This window comes from Coffea eugenioides, chromosome 3, assembly GCF_003713205.1.
Source record: "Coffea eugenioides isolate CCC68of chromosome 3, Ceug_1.0, whole genome shotgun sequence".
Classification (NCBI taxonomy): domain Eukaryota; kingdom Viridiplantae; phylum Streptophyta; class Magnoliopsida; order Gentianales; family Rubiaceae; genus Coffea; species Coffea eugenioides.
Window position 1 is genome coordinate 6311287 of NC_040037.1, and position 19094 is coordinate 6330380.

Consider the following 19094-nt stretch of genomic DNA (forward strand, 5'->3'; position numbering starts at 1 on the left):
GTCCCTCGTATTACAGCAAAACCTTTTCAGAAGACCAGAACGAGAAAAAAAAAGATAGTGGTTGATAGCGGAATGTCGCAAAGGATGAAAGCATGGGTGAGCCAATTGGGTACAAGAGGAAGTGTTCATTTAACGTAAGAGGAAGTTTTCATTCCAATCGAAAGGACAAGTTACTAGCATATGTAGAATTTCTCAGGGGGTAGATGATGAGATGAAGAGAAACCAGAACTACAGATTTCATTTCACTGTCATCCAAGCAGCTTTTGCAAGCAAATAACCAATGAAACAGCATTGAATGCTGCCAGAACTTACTAGCAATCTGAAATCCAAAGAGTCATCAACATCTTTCATTTATAGGAATAAACAAAAAATTAAAAACCCACGGTACAGCCATTACAGTATCTGTAAAGACATCCCATGCATCCAATCTAAAAAGTCATGCAAAATATTTATCAGCCAGCACACCCTTTGGCAAGATATGCTAGTGCAAAAGGCCCCCTCTAAAGGCAGCAAAATACCCCTTGCAGCAGTCAACCCCAACAGGAGATCTGTTTAATCATATTTCTTCATAGAGTTGATACCCTATGCAATAATTTGCAGATTCAAAAACAGCAAGCGACAGGAGTTAAGGAGAAGTCAACATTCTCAACACAGTTCAGGATAACAGCAATGAAGATGCTTGTGCCGGTCAGAACCCTGGTACACAAAACAAGTTACAGTACTGTTGCTTTTACATGGTAAAATTCCATCTGCAAGCCAAAAAAGAAAGCATCAGCAGACAGAAATTATGCCCAAACTTATTTTTCAATAATATATTTATCTACTGTACGCTCGGTTACTATTTATCTCATATGTACAGCGGAACGGCATAAATATACAACCACAAAATCCAACAAACACTAAAGGGCCCATTTGGTATTCATAGTGAAATTACTAAGAAATAAAAATCTTCAATGAAGAGTATCATTTCAAGACAAAACTAACACCTGCGTGATACGCAAGAAAAGCCAAGTGCATCAACATCAAACCTCGAGAGGATGGCAGAAAGAAACAGAGGTGCAAGAAAGTCGGTAGAGTAGAGAACCATCAAAAGTGCAAAATAATCTAATTACAGGTACATTTATTTGCACAGTAGAAAGTATAAACAACTTGCATTAGAAAGAACCCATACTTTCCATTGTCATAAGCCATGGTTAAACTAATGATAAGCATTAGGACAAACCATGTACTGTACTAACAGAAGAGCTCAACCAAGAGAGACCCAAAAAGTAAGAACAATAACATTGAGGAAGACCACTTCAGAATTGAACATTGATCAGTCACACTGAAAAAGAAAAATCATCATCTGCTCATGAAGAACAAGCAGAAATCAGACTCATAAATGTTCATGATGCAAAGCCTAGTTTAAATCATCAAAGTTAGGCTGACCATTCAATTGTCTATCTGCGCAATCACATATTTAGCAACATAGTGTTCTATCATAATTGCAAGAATCATCAAAGTTAGGCTGACCATTCAATTGTCTATCTGGGCAATCACATATTTAGCAACATAGTGTTCTATCATAATTGCAAGAATCTTAGCCAACAAAGCACTTTTTTTAGAAGATCACATTATTTCCAAAGGTCAACTACATATGTAAAAGCAGCATTAGTGATAGTTACCCCGACTTTAAACATTTATTATCCAGAGTTAAACTTGTGACCTTTTTGAGAACCCAAAGCCAACTGCCAAGTCACTGTTGCAACAAAACGTCAAGCCTCAAGTTGCGAAATTAGTGATAAGGTAACCAAATTTAAATGGGAGAAATTCAGGTTAACCTCAACACTTTCAGCAAATCGGAAACTACTTCTTCCCTAGCAGTTCAGCTAGATTAAATAAAAACATATCAGAACTTAGCAAATAATGCAACTACAATCAAATAAACACTTTCGATAGGCCTGAGGAAGTTAATATTTCAAGTAAAAGCAAACTTGAAGTCACAAAGTACAGTTTAGTTTAATTCAATACCAAATTCTGCAGAAGATCTTGCTGGCACTTTCTGTTTGTTTAAATGACTTTGATAAGCATATGTTGGTCTGCATATGCTTCAAGCAACATGCAACACCGTCCACAACTTCATGGATCTTTAAAGAATCTCCGTTATTAGCTTTACCAAAGCCAATATGAGATTCTTGAAAGCTCCACCATAGATCTTCTTTTCTTTTCTTAAGTAAATATTTTATAAAAAATTGAGAAGGGAAGGAACAAGAAGGAAGTGGCAATGCTGATGGAAATCAAATCATGTTTTAAGAAAGGAACAATGATTTGAGGGTAACTAACTATAGAGATTCTTTAGAGGTTCCACAACTTGGGAAAATTAGCCATGTGATGTATCTTTTACTTATTTAAGTTGCCAATATATTTTGGGTGGTCAATGCAATACAACTGGACAACTTTTGGAAGAAAAAGAAAAAGAAAAGATCAACTAAGAACTACCATTCCACATTGTCAACGAGAACTTATGATACCTTTTTGTTTACACCCAGTTGTGCTTTCATATATGCTATACATATGCAGAAGAGTTGAAATGAGCAAGGAGTTTTCTCCATTCTTGTATGGTCATCCAAGGTTAGCGTATGGAGATCTCATTACCACTCCAAAGAGGGTTGTGATAAAGCATCGGACAGGGGATCTAAGGAGGGCTACAATGACATAATCTAAAGTACACTGCAGTAAAGAAGTCATTGACTCAATTTGGACTTTTTGTTCTGAGATCTGAATGACTTTGTTCATTTGGGCTTATTTTCCACAGTATGGAGTCATTTCTGCTGCCGGTCTCTATCTGGTTGGTTGGCCTTTGCCACACAGGCCACCTCACTCCCATCATATGATGATATACTAGAAAGAGATCCTGCTCAGAATTTCAACCTAAGTACATGCATGTTTATCCAAGTATAAGTTTTTGCAAATGTTACTCTTGCCTTGCAAACTTTTGTAATTTGCCCCACAGGTTCCATATGTTGCTATCTTTCCCTAAAAATCCACATTCCGGCATTACTTGTACTAGAGCATGCTAATTGTTCAGTACAATTTTGAATACCCTTATTCGTGTTCCTAGACAATCAAGTTTCAATGTTTGATTGCCTTGTCTTAGCAACCTTCTTTTTATTTAGTCACTTTAAAGAAGAATTAACATCTCAGTCATTTCTTCATTCAACATTTTACGACGACAGAAATATGGCGAACACAAACTTCAATAGCTTACAACACTATACAAGAGGCAAGACTACAGGGTTGCTGGTTTCCATAACCATAACCTTAAGAGTTTGCATCAAAATTGTCGAGCCTGTATGAACTGGGGGGACTTTAGCACCATCTTATCCTACAACAGCAATTACTGAAGTATTAAATTATGCACAACTGACAAATAGCAGTCAACCCCAACCGCAACACTCAAATTTCTCAAGTAACTACTACTTACTAACCCAGAGTCAAAAAATTGTAATCATTCCCCACAAATAACATAAAAGAATTAAAGCAAATTATAAACTGAAATGTAACTTCTTCACAAACAAAAAGTTGTGTTGAGGTGCTTTCACTTGCTTTTGTAAGAAGCTGATTCTGAGAAATAGCTTTCAAGCTGCAATCATTGTCAGAGTTTAGCTTTTAATATTTTCAAACAAAAAACAAGCTTTCCATATTAAATAGCTTGATGAAAGTATCCGTAAAGTAGCTAAACTAGATGAGAATAAGACCACAATATCAACTACAACAAGTAAATTCCCTTTCCCACTCAACCGGAAAACCAAAAACCAGAAGATGCATCGCAGAAACGCATGGTAGCGAGAAAAGGGCCCCTGCATATGTAAATTTAATGCAGAAGTATCCACATTAGATTTGTAAAGAAATGACAAATCAAGAGGTCATAAGGAGTATCTAGAGATACATTAAAGTTCTCCCAGAACATTAAAGTACAAGAAGTCATAGAAACTTTAGTAAGTGAAAATAAGTCATACAACCCATAATTCTTCAGAGTTCAGAAGAAACACAAAAACTACTACTGAAAAAAATGAGTGTACCTTAGTGCATTATGGCTTCAAATGGTGGCCCCGCATCCTAAAGAAACAGACACCGAATCCAATTACTTATCGTACATGGGAAGTTTTCCTGTCCACTCATCAGCGATCCCATAATCGAGGCTAATTTCCCTTAAAGGAGGAATGTTCTCCATCGCAAATAACATGAGGTGAGGGAAAGAGACATTATCATGATCATAGAGTACAGGCTGTACCAAAGCATTTGGATTCGAGTTGTGGCTTATGTAACAGGCTACGTTCCTCAGTCTTGATACATCCATTGCAAAGTCCAATGGAGGAATTGATGGATATTCTGGACGCTTATAATCAGGAAATATATCAGTTAAGTCTCCCCACTCGGCCCACCTATCAGGAAAGCGACTAGGATAAACCAAGCTGTCTCCATTCATGGTGAAAATCTGAGCTTGCTCGCGCGTAAGAACAATTCCTGCGAATTCACAAATAAATGCACCAGCCTGGATCAAATCCAACGATCTAACTCCCCAGCCAGTCTTCCTGGACCTAAAAACTTCCAATCTATTCCTAACACCTCTCTGGCTCACCCGATTCCGACATGTTGCAGGACAACGACAATCTGGCCCACATTCAAAGATTACTGGCTTTCCCTTCAACAAAATCCCATTTTCTTCATATGCAAAATCGCCCCCATTTTTCACAGCACAAAAGCAACCATCAAAACAATCACCCACACAATCGCACCCTGTCCCATTCTTGCCATGCTTGTATACATGGAGCGGGAAGACAGTTGACAGAAGATACTCATAAAAGACAGGCGCATTATTATTATCCACGTCATTAAACAGAAAAACAGGCACCTTCTCGTTCTTCATTGACAAGTCAAGACTAACATACCCTTTTGGCCTTGCCTCTAACGGCCTAGTCCTAAGAATCTGCGCAAACCTGAGAATAGAGCTACCCATTTCCGGTTGATTCTCAATTCTAGCAAGCTTATACTTAAAAACCCCAAACCCTGATTTCCCCACATCAAACCAACAAGTAACAACCCTATATAAACCATCATAAACATAAACTTTACCACTAACACTGCCCTCATATTTAAAACCACGAATTACCCTTACCTCAATGCCATAGTACATGCTCCTCTCCAGTGCCAAATTCCCACATTCCAGCTTCTGATTCGTACATTGCCTGTTCTGCTTGTCCTGTCCACCATGTCCAGTGTAAATTATCTCATCTCCAGTGTCTACATCATCCTCGTAGCCTCCTGAAACAATCACACTTGTCGCTATAGGCTCTCCATTTGAGCCCTGACTTGCTGACAGATAATCAATGCCAGCCCGAGCCCGCCCATGTAATCCAATTACACATAATTCCATCCTGAAAAAAAACAAATCCCCAATCTCCACGCCAGGGATTGTGCCCACAATCCTTCTATCACAATTTAACCACAACCCACGTTGCTTCAACAATGCAGCTGCTTTTAAGTCCCCTCTAGTCCTCCTATGAGGAACCAAATCCCCCCTATGTTTTTCATCCTCCGCGATAGCCAAAACCCGAATCGCATCATAAAGCATTCTCGTCCTTCTCACTAAATTCCTAAAATACTGCAAATCATCCACACTAAGATCCGTCACGCGGACTAACTTCGCTGACCTCTGAGAATATTTCCTCCGCGAAACCACAGCGTTCAACAGCTGGTTCTCATTCTCAGAATTGAAAGGCTGGTTCTCATTCTCAGAATTCAAAGGCAGAATTGCTCTCGGGATTTCAGAGTCCTCAAATTCAGCAACCTCTCCATTCCTTTCTTCTCCTTCAGCAAAAGCGTTGCCAAAAAGCCCTGTAAGACGATAAAATTCCGAATAAACATTCAACGAATCATTGAAGGAAGAAGGTACGGGTTCTTGGTTGTTGGCAGTAGCGCTAGGGGTAGCGGGTGTAATGGGGATGGTTGGAGATGGGGTTATGGTGAAAGTTGAGCTGGAATTAAGGTTGCTTGGAGGGTTTACGTAAAATGGCAAAGGCATTTGATAATGGGCTACTGGGGGTTCATCCAAAAGTTCATCAAGAGGTTCAAGTGTGGGTTCTTTTCTGGGGATAATTAAAGGGTTTGGAATGGAAGCAGAAATTGAGGAAGATGGTGCAAGAGGGTCTCGGATGGAAGTAGAAATTGAAGAAGACGGTCCAAGACGGAGATCCAAGTCTTCAATTGGGATAAGAGAACCCATGTTTTTTTCCTTTTCTTTTTTCACCTTTTTTTCTAGAGGAAAAATCAAGCAAAAGATGAGTTTTTTTTTTTTACAGCTTTTGGGTAGTGAGGTAGTTTGGTGAGATGGGTTTTGTTAGCTCATGAAATTCATGTGAAGAGATTTTTAGGAAATGGTGATGGTGGGAGGTGGTAGGTTTTTGCAGAGGTGTATGAGTTTGTTTCCGTCGAGGTGAGGAGTGAAAGAGCGAGTGAAGTGAGGAAAGGGGCTTTTTGCGAAATGGGAAAGGGATTAAAGGATGGAGACAAATAATACAACCCCCATATAAAGCGATGGAAGAGTTTAAGCGATAATTTTATTTCTCACATCTTCTGGACACCAGTACTTAAATAAATTGTCACAGCTGGCAATACAATATGGTAATAGAAGTCAAAGAATTGGTACTCACTCTTTTGATAAAATCCAAAGGTATCATGGCACGGCGTACCTCCTCAGATTCCTTCATGTACCTAAGTAAAACTGCATTTTTAGGATAGAGAAATGTATTACTGAATAAGCAAGATAGCAGTCCATAAAATGAGATAAGTACCAAGAAAATAACGAAAATTTTCAAAGAGCATCAACATAAATAACTATTTCCAGACAAAGTAATGCTACTAAACAAAATATGAGGATAAGATGTATTCATTTATCCTAAAGTCTAAAACAGCTTCAATCTTGGTTCAGAAATGATGATTGGATGCTACATTACAATTATCTACAAGTTATATAAGCCACATAGCTACATCCAGCAAAGGGTTGCTTCCACCAAAATTTCTTACCTATTCTATCAATATCCTCTCAATGGATTTTATTCTTCCCAATTCCTACAGGTGATGGGCTAGAAACTGTTTTACCAGCTTTCAAAAGATTCCCTCACCGACTCAAAAGCTGCTCCAAAAAGCAGAGCTACTCAAATCTTATTCCCTTAAAAGAAATGTTTTCTCACAATTGAAGAGCTACGATTAATCATGAAAACGCAAGACACCATACTCACTAGTCATTGGCAGCAAATTCATCAAAACAGTAGCGGACACAAAAACAAGCTGTAAATCTGCATCTTTTTAAAGCCCTTTTCCCATTACCAACCACTCAAAAGAAGTTGATATTCTCTACCCAGTCCATCAATTGATCATAATCCCAGAAATTATCACTTAACAATCTTGAAAACCGCAGATTAGCATCATAAACCCAAATTAAGTATACTGAAATCTAAATTCAAGATTTAGCAATCTTATATCAGACTTATTCCGGAAGCCCACAAGTTGAATTTAGGAAGAAACAGTAGATCCACCAATAAAATGAAAATATTGGAGAGAAAGAGGAACCTGAATTGGGTTGGTGAGAAGAAGAGAACTGGCCAAATGAAGAAGCAGAGAGGAATCCCTGAAGCAAGAAATGGGCAGTGAGCAAGTTGAATAAGCAGACAACAATTGTAGCATGCTTGAAGCTTAGCCATCTTAATTTCCATCATCAACCCCTTCAATTGACTCCCACAGGACTCTGTTTCTTTTGCCTCTTCACCGTTTGTTTCTGTTTCCCTGCTCCTCACAACCTTGCAACAAAAGGAATGTACTCGTACCGTGGAGTTTTGGAAAATTGCATAAGAACCTTGCTGAAAATTAATACCCCGTTTGGATTGTGCTTTCGGGAAATTTTTCCAAAAAAAAGCTACACTACTTGTACTTTCAAGGATGCAATATGTATATAAGATAAGTATACAGATAAAAGGATCATTAAGTATTCACGAAAATTGTAGAAATTTTTTCTAAAAAATCACAATCCATTTAAAGCGAATCTTCTTCCATTTCATTTAAAATGTTATGTCTTGGATATTTATTAAAGCTAGGGAAGGATTGGATTCGATTGGGTGATAAAGTGGTAGGGAAAAAAATACCCAAATTTAAATTTTGAATTTTAGAAGGTAAATTTGTAAGCAAAAGTACTAATATTACAATCAATCCACTATTTTTAAAAAATTCGAATCTAACATTGCAATTGTTCCACTATTCTTAAAATGTTAGAATACTAAAACGCCAAAAAAAAAAATACATTTTTTTTGAAACAAAGGGAGTAGTCAAGTGTAATTGTAAAAATGATTTTCAATTCTAGCTTTAGTTACCGACTTATAAAACTATTACTATTGTTCCCTCATTTTTTTCTTTTTCCTTTTTGAAATTTGAGGATTTGTAATTAAATTTCTATTATAAAACTATAGCACCAAATGCATCCTAAAACTAGCAGCCTCTTATTTTTATTTTGGTAAGACAACACATTTCTGGCAATTTTTCACTTTGAACTTCGTATTACCTTTTCAGAAGACCAGAACAAAAAAAACCAAAAGATAGTACTTTGGATAAGAGTTTATTTGGATGATTTATTTGAGATATTTACTGTAACACTTTTTGTGATGTGATGTATGTGAGATAAAAAGGTAATTGGGATTTGTGAGAATAAATTTTGCAAACCAAATTATCTTTGTCCAAACAAACTCACTAGTGATTGATAGCAAAAAGAATGAAAGCATGGGCGGGCCAATTGAGGTACAAGAGGAAGTTTTCATTCCAATAAAAAGGACAGTAGCTGAAGAGATGAAGAGAAACCAGAACTACAGATTTCATTTCACTGTCATCCAAGCAGCTTTTGCAAGCAAAAAACCATGAAACAGCATTGAATGCTGCCAGAACTTACTAGCAATCTGAAATCCGAAGAGTCATCAACATCTTTCATCTATAGGAATAAAAAAATTAAAAACAGAACTCTGCATTTACAAATGTTACAAAAATTTGCCCCCCTTGTTCTCTTTTTTGATCTTTCAAAGATAAAAAGCACATAAAATGAACTACAACCCACGGTACAACCATTACAGTATCTGTACAGACATCCCATACATACAAACTAAGACTAGGAAATCATATAGTCATGCAAAATATTTATCAGCTAGTCATCCCATACACCCTTTGCCAAGACATGCTAGTGCAAAAGGCCCCTTTAAAGGCAGCAAAATACCCCTTGCAGCAGTCAACCCCAACAGGAGATCTGTTTAATCATATTTCTTTATAGTATTCATACCCTATCCAATAATTTGCAGATTCAAAACAGCAAGCGACAGGAGTTAAGGAGAAGTCAACATTCTCAAGACAGTTCAGGATAACAGCAATGAAGATGCTTGTGCCGGTCAGAACCCTGGTACACAAAACAAGTTACAGTACTGTTGCTTTACATGGTAAAATTCCATCTGCAAGCCAAAAAAGAAAGCATCAGCAAACAGAAATTATGCCCAAACTTATTTTCAATAACATATTTATCTACTGTACATTCGGTAACTATTTATCTCATATGTAGAGTGGAACGACGTAAATATACAACCATAAAATCCAACAACCACTAAAGGGCCCATTTGGTATTCATAGTGAAATTACTAAGAAATAAAAATCTTCAATGAAAAGTATCATTTCAAGACAAAACTAACACCTGCGTGATACGCAAGAAAAGCCAAGTGCATCAACATCAAACCTCAAGAGGATGGCAGAAAGAAACAGAGGTGAAAGAAAGCAACAGTAAAGCAGAGAACCATCAAAATTGCAAAATAATCTAATTACAGGTACATTTATTTGCACAGTAGAAAGTATAAACAACTTGCAATAGAAAGCAGCCATACTTGCCATTGCCATAAGCCATTACCCAACCCAGAAAAATGGCCATGTACTAATAAGTACAAAAGGACAAAAAAAGAATCAGGAAAAGCACAATGAAAAAAACTCATCAGATTGATTCCTCAGAAAATTAAGGGAAGACAGATATGCAGCAAAGGAGAAATGCATATGACATCATTCAAAAGCTATGCTGTTCTACAAGAAACATGTTCAGCAAAACCTCTAGAAGTATAAATCGACCATATGCCAGGAAAAGGATCACGTGAAAAATAAACATGATATAGAATTAGCTTTAATGCATTTTTAAACACAACCAAGCTTGCAAGAGGGGAGTCTGACACTGCCACATCAGATTAGCTAAATTGCAAGCCCATCAAAACTTAGTTAATCATCAATCTCAAACCAATTGATGCACTACAAGAGCAGGTAACTAATTCTGACAGAGTTTCATCCAAAAATTCAAAAGAAGATTTTTCGCAAAATAAAAGGGAATAAATCCACTGAAGCAGGTAACTAATTCTCACAAAGTTCCATCCAGAATAATGTGCAAAAGTTTAAGAGAGAGAGAGAGAGAGAGAGAGAGAGAAGGAGAAGGACAAATTCAAACACCTTCACAAAAGTCAGGTTCAACTAATGATAAGCATTGGGACAAATCATTTACTATACTAACAGAAGAGCTCAACCAAAAGAGACCCAAAAAGTAAGAACAATAACTTGGAGGAAGACCACTTCAGAATTGAACATTGATCAGTCACAATGAAAAAAAAAAATCATCATCTGCTCATGAAGAGCAAGCAGAAATCAGATCTCATAAATGTTCATGATGTAAAGCCTAATTTTAATCATCAAAGTTAGTCCAAGAAACTATCCATCAGGGTCATAAACCACTATACATGCTATTTCTACATCAGAGCAATGATTGTAAACTTCTACTTTCAACAATAAAGGAAAAAAAAAATTATACTTCACCATATTAATGATTTGACTCTGAAAAAACAAGACAACAGGTAAACATACAAATTGGTAAGAACATTAACACATCTTCTGACAAATTGTTACAACCAATATACTCTAAATGTCACATCAAACATAGAGCATGTAGAAAATTCAGATATAAGTTATATATTACACCTAAGAAGCATTTGATTTGATGAAAACAAGTAAAAAGACACTACTTCGAATACTGTTTTCTACCTTTTTGCCATCATGTAACAAGTTCCTACATGTTATCATGAACTAAAAAGCAAAAAAGTTAAGTCATTTGAGATTTCATACACATGACAGAAAAGTATAGGCAACATTTTATTGCAAAAAGAACCATGTATCAACCCCAAACTGGGTAAAATCTAATTTTGTTAGCATTCTGTACACCCAGGAAGAAAGTGCAATTGGTCCCAACATCAAAAGATTGTCATTCTCCACGACTTTATCACAGGGAAACATTTAATAACACTTAAGATTCTTCCATGACAGAAATTGTAAACACTGTCCTCGAAGAAAAAGAAACGCCTCAATTAATTTGGTTAACCATCACACAAGTAAATCATGTGGTTAAGATTAAGGGACTTTGGATCTGTATAATTGCAATTTCAAATTATCTCATGCACTGAAAGACCAACTCACAGAACTTGTAGAATTGATACTAAATTTTTTGCATCTGTATACAGTAACAAGCTGTATTATGAGTGAACTACAAGCCTTTTTTGATTGGATTTATATGATCTGAAGAAAACAAATGACTAGTAAGTGGAGTGGAGACTTTTATAGACCAAAATCTTTTGTCAAAGATGCATCGCTAAAATTAATTTCTTCTTAGAATCACTGAATAGTTGGATGAAATCAATGAAGTTTATCACAGGAATTCTTGCCTGGACTTCCTTCACAGATCCACCCGTAGACCTTGTGGCCACCCAAGTGCCTAAGTCACCATTGTGACATCATATGACATCAGGCTGATGTCATACATGTTATATAAATGATTTGGGCAATTGGATGGCCACAAGGTCCACAAGTGGGGCTGTGAACCAAGTACAACCAAGAATTTTCTATTCAGCTCATTTCAAAAGTTAATGTGCTAACATCTGCAACTTTAAGCACAAAAAAGGTATTTTGGTGTATATGCTCTATTTCGACTTATATTCAACAGGTTTTTCCATGGTGAAATGGATAAATAAGGCAAAAAGTATTAGAACACTAGTCTACTTCCAAAAGACCACTCAATTGTCTATTTGGACAATCACATATTTAGCAACATAGTGTTCTATCATAATTGCAAGAATCTTAGCCAATAGAGGACGTTGTTTTAGAAGATCACATTACTTCCAAAGGTCAACTAGATATGTAATAAGCAGCATTAGTGATAGTTCTCCCGAGTTTAAACATTCTTATCCAAAATCAAACTTGTGACCTATTTGAGAATCCAAAGCCAGCTGCCAAGTCACTGTTGCAACAAAACGTCAAGCCTCAAGTTCAAGCGAATTTAGTGACAAGGTAACAAAATTTCATTGGGAGAAATTCGGATTAATCTAAACACCATCAGCAAATCAGGAACTACTTCTTCCTTAGCAGTTCAGCTAGATTAAATAAAAACATAGCAGAACTTAGCAAATAACGCAACTACAATCAAATAAACACTTTCAATAGGCCCCAGGAAGTTAATATTTCAAGTAAATGCAAATTTGAAGTCACAAAATATAGTTTATTTTAATTTAATACCAAACTCTGCAGAAGACCTTGCAGGCACTTTCTGTTTGTTTAAATGACTTTGATCAGCATATGTTGATCTGCATATGCTTCAAGCAACATGCTAGATTGTCCACAACTTCATGGATCTTTAAAGAATCTCCAGCATTAGCTTTACCAAAGCTAGCTCCAGTATTAGCTTCTCTAGAGCTAATATGAAATTCTTGAAAGCTCCACAATAGATCTTCTTTTCTTTTCTTAAGTAAATATTTTATAAAAAAAAATTGAAAAGGAAAGGAACCAGTAGGAAGTAGCAATGCTGATGGAAATCAAACCATGTTTTAAGAAAGGAACAATGATTTGAGGGTAACTAACTCTAGAGTAGAGGTGGCAAAATGGGCAGGATTTGCGTGGGTTTGAAATGGAATCGAGTAATATGAGTCTAGACCCAACCTCACCCATATATGTTTTGGGACCAAGTTGGGCGGAATCAATTTGGGATGGGTATAGATTGATCCCGCCCAATGCCCAGGTCTATTCCTGTATTCTTTTTTCCTTTAATTCTTTTTTATTTTTTATATAACTTTAATTTTTTTTATTTATTAAATTTCTTTTAGTCTTATTGTGAATTTATATTTCTTAAATTCTTTTTTCCCCAAATTTTCTTGTATTTATTTTCTATGTATATATATTGTTTTAATCTTTCATTTCCAATGCTGCTAAATTTTAGTTGAGGAAAAAATAAGTCCTATAAAAACTTAAAAGGACTTGTATTTATGAGTATAACGAAATGGTGTTTGGAACTATGAGCCATCATAAAACTACCAAGACTGGACAAAGAATTTTTTAATAAGATTATAGATTAATGACTTCCATATTACTCCCAATATTCATTTTGATTAGTATTCTACTAAAAAAGGAGTTCGAAACCATTTACAGGCCTAAAAGAGCCCTATTTGGGCTCTCTTCGGCCTGACTGCGTAACCATTGAGTTCCCATCTCAAAACAAGAAGTTTCTTTCAACATTTTTTAAAGAGCACTCTAAATTGAGACTGGCGACAAAATTTTTATGAAAAAGGGAAAAAACTTTAAAAAAAAAAAAAGTGATTTCTAAGAGACAAAAGAGCTGAGAAAACTAGATGGGGGTTTTAAGCATAATAACAAGGAAAAAACTGAAGGACCTAGCTGGAAGAATAAAAATGGTTTACTTGAGTTGTTAAAAGATATAGAACAATTGATAGGATAAATTTTTGGTGAGATCTTTGGGCCCCAATGGGTACCTAAGTATTTCCCAAGAATTCCCATCAATTGATGGATATAAATGCGATTAGTCCCATTTTAAGCCCAATTTCAAAATTAGAACACCCATCGTGCCCAAAGTCCCTTTGGGCAGGGGTAGCCCATTGGGACTTGGGACAAATTGCCATCTCTACTCTAGAGATTCTTTAGAGGTTCCACAACTTGGGAAAATTAGCCATGTGATGTATCTTTTACTTATTTAAGTTGCCAATATATTTTGCGTGGTCAATGCAATACCACTGCCCAACCCTTGTAAGAAAAAGAAAAAAGGAAAAAAAAAAAAAGAAAAGATCAACTACCATTCTACATTGTCAATGAGGACTTCTGATGTCTTTTTGTTTATACCCAGTTGTGGTTTCATATATGCTATACATATGCTGAAGAGTTGAAATGAGGAAGTGGTTTTCTCCATTCTTGTATGGTCATCCAAGGTTAGCGTATGGAGATCTCATTACCACTCCAAAGAGGGTTCAACTGTGATAAAGCGTCAGACAGGGGATCTGAGGAGGGCTATTATGACGTAATCTAAAGTACACTACAGTAAAGCAGGAATCCCTCATTGACTCACTTTGGACTTTTTGTTTTGAGATCTAACTGACTTTGTTGATTTGGGCTTATTTTCCAAAGTATGGAGTCATTTCTGCTGCAGGTCTCTATCTGGTTGGTTAGCCTTGGCCACACAGGCCACCTCACTCCCATCATATGATGATATACTAGAAAGAGGTCTTGCTCAAAATTTCAACCTAAGTACATGGGTGTTTATCCAAGTAAAAGTTTTTGCAAATGTTATTCATGCCTTGCAAACTTTTGTAATTTGCCCCAAAGGTTCCATATGTTGCTATCGTTCAGTCTAAATCCAAATAAATCATTACTTGTATTAGAGCTTGCTAATTGGTCAGTACAATTTTGAATAGCCTTATTTGTGTTCCTAGGAAATCAACAAGTTTCAATGATTGATTGCCTTGTCTTAGCAACCTTCTTTTTGTTTAGTCACTTTAAAGAAGAATTAACATCTCAGTCATTCTCTTCATTCAACATTTTAGGACAGAAATATGGCAAGAACACAAACTTCAATAGTTCACAACACTATACAAGAGGCAACACTACAGAGTTGCTGGTTTCCATAACCATATCCTTAAGAGTTTGCATCAAAATTGTCGAGCCTGTATGAACTGGGAGGACTTTGGCACCTTCTTATCCTACAACAGCAATTGCTGAAGTATTAAAGTATGCGCAACTGACATATCTAAGTCTGACTAACCACAATACTCAAATTTCTGAAGTAACTACTACTTACTAACCCAGGGTCAAAAAATTGTAATCATTCCCTAAAGGCAAAAATAAAATAAAAGTATTAAAAACAAATTATAAACTCAACTGTAACTTCTTTTCAAACAAAAAGTTGTTTTGAGGTACTTTCACTTGCTTTTCAAAAGAGCTGATTCTGAGAAATAGGCTTCAAGCTGTTATCATTGTTAGAGTTTAGCTATTAATAGTTTCAAACAAAAAACAAGCTTTCCATAAAATAGCTGAACTAGATGAGAATAAGCCCACAATATCAACCACAACAAATAAATTTCCTTTCCCAGTCAACCGGAAAGCAAAAAACCAGAAGATGCATCAAAGAAATGCATGATAGCGAGAAAAAGGCCCCCGCACACGTAAATTCAATTATCCACATTAGATTTGTAAAGAAATGACAAAACCAACAGGTCATAAGCAGTATCTAGAGAAACATAAAAGTTCTCTCAGAACTTTAGAAGTACAAGAAGCCGTGGAAACTTTAGAAAGTGTCAATAAGTCATACAACCCAGAAAGAGTTCAGAAGAAACTCAAAAAATACTACTGCAAAAAATGAGTGTACCTTAGTGCATTATGTTTTCAAATGGAGGCCCTGCATCCAAAAGAAACAGACACCGAGTCCAATTATTTATCGCAGATGGGAAGTTTTCCTGTCCACTCATCAGCGATCCCATAGTCAAGGCTAATTTCCCTTAAAGGAGGAATGTTCTCCATCGCAAACAACATGAGGTGAGGGAAAGAGACATTATTGTGATCATACAGAACTGGCTGTACCAAAGCATTTGGATTCGAGCTGTGGCTTATGTAACAGGCTACGTTCCTCAGTCTTGATACATCCATTGCAAAGTCCAATGGCGGAATTGACGGATGTTCTGGACGCTTGTAATCAGGAAATATATCAGTTAAATCACCCCACTCGGCCCACCTATCAGGAAAGCGACTAGGATAAACCAAGCTGTCTCCATTCATGGTGAAAATCTGAGCTTGTTCGCGCGTAAGAACAACTCCTGTGAATTCACAAATAAATGCACCAGCCTGGATCAAATCCAATGATCTAACTCCCCAACCAGTCTCCCTGGACCTAAAGACTTCCAATCTATTCCTTACACCTCTCTGGCTCACCCGATTCCGACAAGTTGAAGGACAACGACAATGTGGCCCACACTCAAAGATTACCGGCTTTCCCTTCAACAAAATCCCATTTTGTTCGTATGCAAAATCGCCCCCATTTTTTGCAGCACAAAAACAACCATCCAAACAACCACCTATGCAATCGCATCCTGTCCCATTCTTGCCATGGTTGTATACATGAGGTGGGAAGACAGTCGACAAAAGATACTCAAAAAAGACAGGCTCGTTATTATTATCCACATCATTAAACAGAAAAACAGGCACATTCTCTTTCTTCATTGACAAGTCAAGACTAACATACCCTTTTGGCCTTGCCTCTAACGGCCTAGTCCTAAGAGTCTGCGCAAGCCTGAGAATCGAGCTACCCATTTCCGGTTGATTCTCAATTCTAACAAGCTTATACTTAAAAACGCCAAAGCCGGATTTCCCCACATCAAACCAACAAGTAACAACTCTATATAAACCATCATAAACATAAACTTTACCACTAACACTGCCCTCATATTTAAAACCACGAATTACCCTTACCTCAATGCCATAGTACATGCTCCTCTCCAGTGCCAAATTCCCACATTCCAGCTTCTGATTCATACATTGCCTGTTGTGCTTGTCCTGTCCACCGTGTCCAGTGTAAATTATCTCATCTCCAGTGTCTACGTCATCCTCGTAGCCTCCTGAAACAATCACACTTGTCGCTATAGGTTCTCCATTCGAGCTCTGACTTGCTGACAGATAATCAATGCCAGCCTGAGCCTGCCCATGTAATCCAATTACACATAATTCCATCCTGAAAAAAAACAAATCCCCAATCTCCACACCAGGGATTGCACCCACAATCCTTTTATCGCGATTTAACCACAACCCACGTTGCCTCAACAATGCAGCTGCTTTTAAGTCCCCTCTAGTCCTCCTATGAGGAACCAAGTCCCCCCTATGTTTTTCATCCTCCGCGATAGCCAAAACCCGAATCGCATCATAAAGCATTCTCGTCTTTCTCACTAAATTCCTAAAATACTGCACATCATCCGCACTAAGATCCGTCACGCGGACTAACTCAGCCGACCTCTGAGAATATTTCCTCCGCGATACCACAGCGTTCAACAGCTGGTTCTCATTCTCAGAATTGAAAGGCTGGTTCTCATTCTCAGAATTAAAAGGCACAATCGCTCTCGAGATATCAGAGTCCTCAAATTCAGCACCCTCTCCATTCCTTTCTCCTCCTTCAGCAAAAGCGTTGCGGAAAAGCTCCGTGAGACGATAAAATTCCGAATAAACATTCGACGAATCATTGGAGGAAGAAGTTACGGGTTCTTGGTTGTTGGCAGTAGGGCTAGGGGTAGCGGGTGTAATGGGGGTGGTCGGAGATGGGGTTACGGTGAAAGTTGAGCTGGAATTAAGGTTGTTCGAAGTGTTTAAGTAAAATGGCAAAGGCGTTCGATAATGGGCTACTGGGGGTTCATCCAAAAGGTCATCAAGAGGTTCAAGTTTGGGTTCTTTCTTGGGGATAATTAAAGGGTTTCGAATGGAAGCAGAAACAGAGGAAGACGGTGCAAGAGGGTCTCGAACGGAAGCAGAAATTGAGGAAGAGGGTCCAAGATGGAGATTCAAGTCTTCAGCTGGGATAAGAGAACCCATTATTTTTTTTTTCCTTTTCTTTTCTTTTTTTCACCTTTCTTTTTTCTTGAGGAAGAATCAAGAAAAAGATGGGATCTTTTTTACAGCTTTTGGGTAGTGAGGTGGTTTGGTGAGATGGGCTTTGCTAGCTCATGAAATTCAGGTGAAGAGATTTTGAGGAAATGGAGATGGTGGCGGTTGGTAGGTTTTTGCAGAGGCGTATTGAGTCTGTTTTCATGGAGGTGAGGAGTGAAAGAGTGAGGAAAGGGGGCCTTTTTGCGAAATGGTGAAGGGATTAAAGGATGGAGACAAGAGTTTTGGGTGTCAGAACAAAGCATATAGATTAGGAGATTAGCTGATTATTAGGAATTAGAAAGTGATGAAAGGGAGAGATGGCAGAACACACTACCCTGACAGAAATGCCCTTGTATTGAGAAAATAGGTTATGAACACTGTCTGATTATGTGACGTACCACCATATTTAGTAGCCACATAAGTACCATGATGCAAGGGGATGTGAAAAAAGTGATAATTGGTGGTGTACATTTCATTTTCATGTGAGTGATGTATATGTTACTTGTTTTACAAGTGAATTTGTAGAATTAATCTACCTAAGTAAGTATTTATTATTTATTGAAATGATGTGTTGTTTTGAGAAAGATGCAAAGCATACGTTGCGAAAATATATTGACATATGAGCTGGATTTTGAAATAGATATAAAAAAAATTAAAAAAAAAATAACTATGTGATTGAAAGTTTTGAGAACGAGATATGACATTTTAACATTTTGTTATAGTTTTTACTAATATTTTGCTATGTATTAAAGTAACACGTGACCCTTTATTTATATTTTCCAATCATATAAAGATTACTAATACATTATTAAGATCAATTTATGTAATACGAAATTGAGACCGAGGTTGTTACAGTGTTTTAAAATGACAATTTTTTTAAAAATATTAACTTGCTTAAATATAAAAACACTCAAAAAAGTATAAGTAAATCTTATATATACTGATAGTATATACATTATTATGATTAGATACATGCAATATATGCCAAATTTAATTTTAAATTAGTTATTATACATTTAAATGACGATATAGTCACTGTCAATACATAAAAA

At 36.9% G+C, this 19094-nt stretch overlaps 2 protein-coding genes and 1 long non-coding RNA gene across 4 annotated transcripts; all 3 read right to left on the minus strand.

Annotated features, from left to right (window-relative positions):
- Nucleotides 1-320: 320 nt before the first annotated feature.
- Nucleotides 321-5694, minus strand: LOC113765342 (histone-lysine N-methyltransferase family member SUVH2-like). Its single transcript, XM_027309485.1, has 2 exons — nt 4062-5694; nt 321-696 (listed from the first exon to the last, which is right to left on the minus strand). Exon 1 carries the CDS (start codon nt 5612-5614, stop codon nt 4124-4126), a length of 1491 nt encoding a protein of 496 aa, XP_027165286.1. The 5' UTR covers nt 5615-5694; the 3' UTR covers nt 321-696; nt 4062-4123.
- A 102-nt stretch (nt 5695-5796) lies between these two features.
- Nucleotides 5797-7886, minus strand: LOC113765343. Its single transcript, XR_003467713.1, has 3 exons — nt 7612-7886; nt 6693-6763; nt 5797-5877 (listed from the first exon to the last, which is right to left on the minus strand). It is a non-coding gene; the product is annotated as an uncharacterized LOC113765343 (long non-coding RNA).
- Nucleotides 7887-8875: 989 nt separating this feature from the next.
- LOC113765341 (histone-lysine N-methyltransferase family member SUVH9-like) lies at nt 8876-18245 on the minus strand. 2 transcript variants are annotated; one of them, XM_027309483.1, is made up of 2 exons: nt 15785-18245; nt 8876-9521 (listed from the first exon to the last, which is right to left on the minus strand). In XM_027309483.1, exon 1 carries the CDS (start codon nt 17986-17988, stop codon nt 15847-15849), a length of 2142 nt encoding a protein of 713 aa, XP_027165284.1. In that variant the 5' UTR covers nt 17989-18245; the 3' UTR covers nt 8876-9521; nt 15785-15846. The 2 variants fall into 2 exon arrangements, with proteins under 2 accessions (XP_027165284.1, XP_027165285.1); XM_027309484.1 differs by lacking the exon at nt 8876-9521 and adding an exon at nt 15021-15119.
- Between the last annotated feature and the right edge of the window lie 849 nt (nt 18246-19094).

Bases quoted from the DNA above. Each gene is read 5' to 3' on its own strand.
- LOC113765341 (XM_027309483.1), bottom strand. From the start codon at position 17,988: ATGGGTTCTCTTATCCCAGCTGAAGACTTGAATCTCCATCTTGGACCC.
- LOC113765342 (XM_027309485.1), bottom strand. From the start codon at position 5,614: ATGCTTTATGATGCGATTCGGGTTTTGGCTATCGCGGAGGATGAAAAA.